The sequence below is a fragment of the Verticillium dahliae genome, genomic scaffold (assembly GCF_000150675.1).
Source record: "Verticillium dahliae VdLs.17 supercont1.2 genomic scaffold, whole genome shotgun sequence".
In the NCBI taxonomy this organism is placed as follows: domain Eukaryota; kingdom Fungi; phylum Ascomycota; class Sordariomycetes; order Glomerellales; family Plectosphaerellaceae; genus Verticillium; species Verticillium dahliae.
The window spans coordinates 524,159-526,299 of record NW_009276916.1 but is presented as its reverse complement, the minus strand read 5'-3'; the positions used below and the strand labels follow the sequence as shown (position 1 = coordinate 526,299).

Here is a 2,141-nt window from a genome sequence, read left to right as displayed (position 1 = left end):
GCCTGTTAGAGACATGATGGACTTTCCGCGTCGAGCACGTTATCGAGTATGTAGTACGCACGCCGTTGATGTAATGAATTGCCCAAACATGTTCCGGTCAAGTCCTCCGTCCTCGAGGCCCGACCTCCAACCCATCCCGTCCCGGCCGTTCCCTTACCTTTGAACTCCGTTACTTCGTTAACTCCGTCGCTGGTAGCTGATATTCGGTATATGGTATGATACGAGAAAAGAGAAAAGAACGAAGGTGATCCTAATGACAACAGCGATTCATGCTTTGGGGTATAGATCAATAACTAAAATCAACGTTGCCCAACTGTGGTTGTGTTTTGTTTTCTGACGTCGACGATGACGTGCTCCCAGAACCCCCCGTCCCTGGTGCTGATGGCGCATTAGAGCTCGACTGAGTTGTTGACGCCGATGACGTCTGTTGTAGTTCGTGTTCGGGGTGAGGCGGCACCCCGCTATCAGACCAGCCCTCTGTGAGCAGCTGTTGAAAGCTCCAGCTGGGCTCGAATCGCGTGCTGTTCCAGGCGTAGTCGATGCGTTCGTACATCTCGTCAATCTGCTCGAGACTGACCTTGCTGGTCTCGTATACCATGCACCATACGAATAATAATGCGATGATGCAGAAGGCGCCCCAGAGGAAGAAGATTTTGGGCCCGATGTTGTCGGATCCAGGCTCATCCGTGACCATGAACGGCGTTCCATAGGCAATGGCAAAGTTCAGCAGCCAGTTGGCAAAGGTGGATACGGACATGGCCTTGGCACGGATCTTCAGGGGGTAAATTTCGGAAGTGACAACCCACGTCACCGGGCCCCAGGAGGCCGCGAAGAAGAATATGTTGATGGCGCAGAAGACGATGAGGATGATCTGCGAAGCCTGCCGGAGATGGGCTCCTGCCGCTGCCGAGAAAGAGGCGATCAACAGCTGGCAGATGGCCATACCAATAGCGCCTACAATGAGGAGCTTGCGGCGACCCCACGTCTCGATAACCAATAGGCCCGGGATGGTGGAGCAGACGTTGATAATGTGAAGGATGAGGGACTTGAGGTAGGGGTCATCGACATTGACACCGTCAAAGAAGGTGGTGCTGTAGTACATGATAAAGTTGATGCCAGTGAGTTGCTGCAGCATCTGCAGTCCGCAGCCGGTCAGGGTACGTCGTCCGAGGTGCGGGTGGCCGGTAAAGAGCTCGAGGTATGAGTCGGGGCCCAAAGTGAGTTCATATTCGTGGTTGGCCACGATCTCGCGTAATTCGTCCTGGAGGGCCGGATGAGTGATGTCGAGGCGGCGAAGTCGACTAAGCGAGAGGCCTGCCGCCTCTTGCTTGCCAGACTTAACCAGATAACGTGGGGTCTCGGGTAGAACGAGAAGACCGGCAGCCAGTACGACAGCCCATACAAGCTGGATGCCCAGTGGTATGCGATAGGCGGCAGGTGTTTGCATGTGCTGGGTTAACATGTTCACGCTCGAAGCCCAAAGCAAACCCAAGGTGATGGAGAATTGATAGGCGCAGACGAGTGTTCCACGTATCCATTTTGGAGCCATTTCAGACTGGTAAAGGGGGACGAGGACAGAAATGGCGCCTACTCCCACACCTGCGAAGAACCTGCGTCGGGTCAGCCCCAGGTATGACGAATCTCGCGGCTCAGGGCCAGCCGCAGATGATGCTTACCTTCCGACAAGAAGCATGTCAATATTGTGCGCGCAGACTTGGAAGATACCGCCGAAGGAGAAGACGCCGACGGATGCAAGTAAGGACATGCGACGGCCGATGGTGTCGCCTGCCGGCGCAGACAGCAGTGCACCGAGGGCCGTGCCCGCGCTGAGGATGGCGACGATGATGGAGGACTGGGCGGCCGTGATGATATATCGTCCGTCGGCTCCTTGAGGCACAGTGGTAAAGTCTCGTCGGAAAGCCTCCATGGCCAGAATGCCGTTTATCGTGCTACATGACGGCGAAACACCAGTTAGTCCAGGGTTCCTTCGTCGTGATATTTTCACGGTTTGTAGTCGCAGTGATCGCGCGTTCCCTCGGTCGGCACGATCGTGGCTGGTACGTGCTTACCCTGTATCATAGCCAAAAGAGGCCGGCCAGAAGCGACGAGGAGACCGGACCATGATGGCCGGCTGACGAGCC

General features: G+C 55.6%; 1 protein-coding gene across 1 annotated transcript; it reads right to left on the bottom strand.

The window, feature by feature from the left end:
• Nucleotides 1-180: 180 nt before the first annotated feature.
• VDAG_00974 (low-affinity glucose transporter HXT3) lies at nt 181-2,122 on the bottom strand (the record flags this gene model as incomplete). The annotated part of the gene is made up of 3 exons (XM_009649860.1): nt 181-1,610; nt 1,677-1,949; nt 2,070-2,122. The coding sequence occupies 3 exons, from the start codon at nt 2,120-2,122 to the stop codon at nt 287-289; spliced, it is 1,650 nt and encodes a 549-aa protein (XP_009648155.1). The 3' UTR covers nt 181-286.
• Between the last annotated feature and the right edge of the window lie 19 nt (nt 2,123-2,141).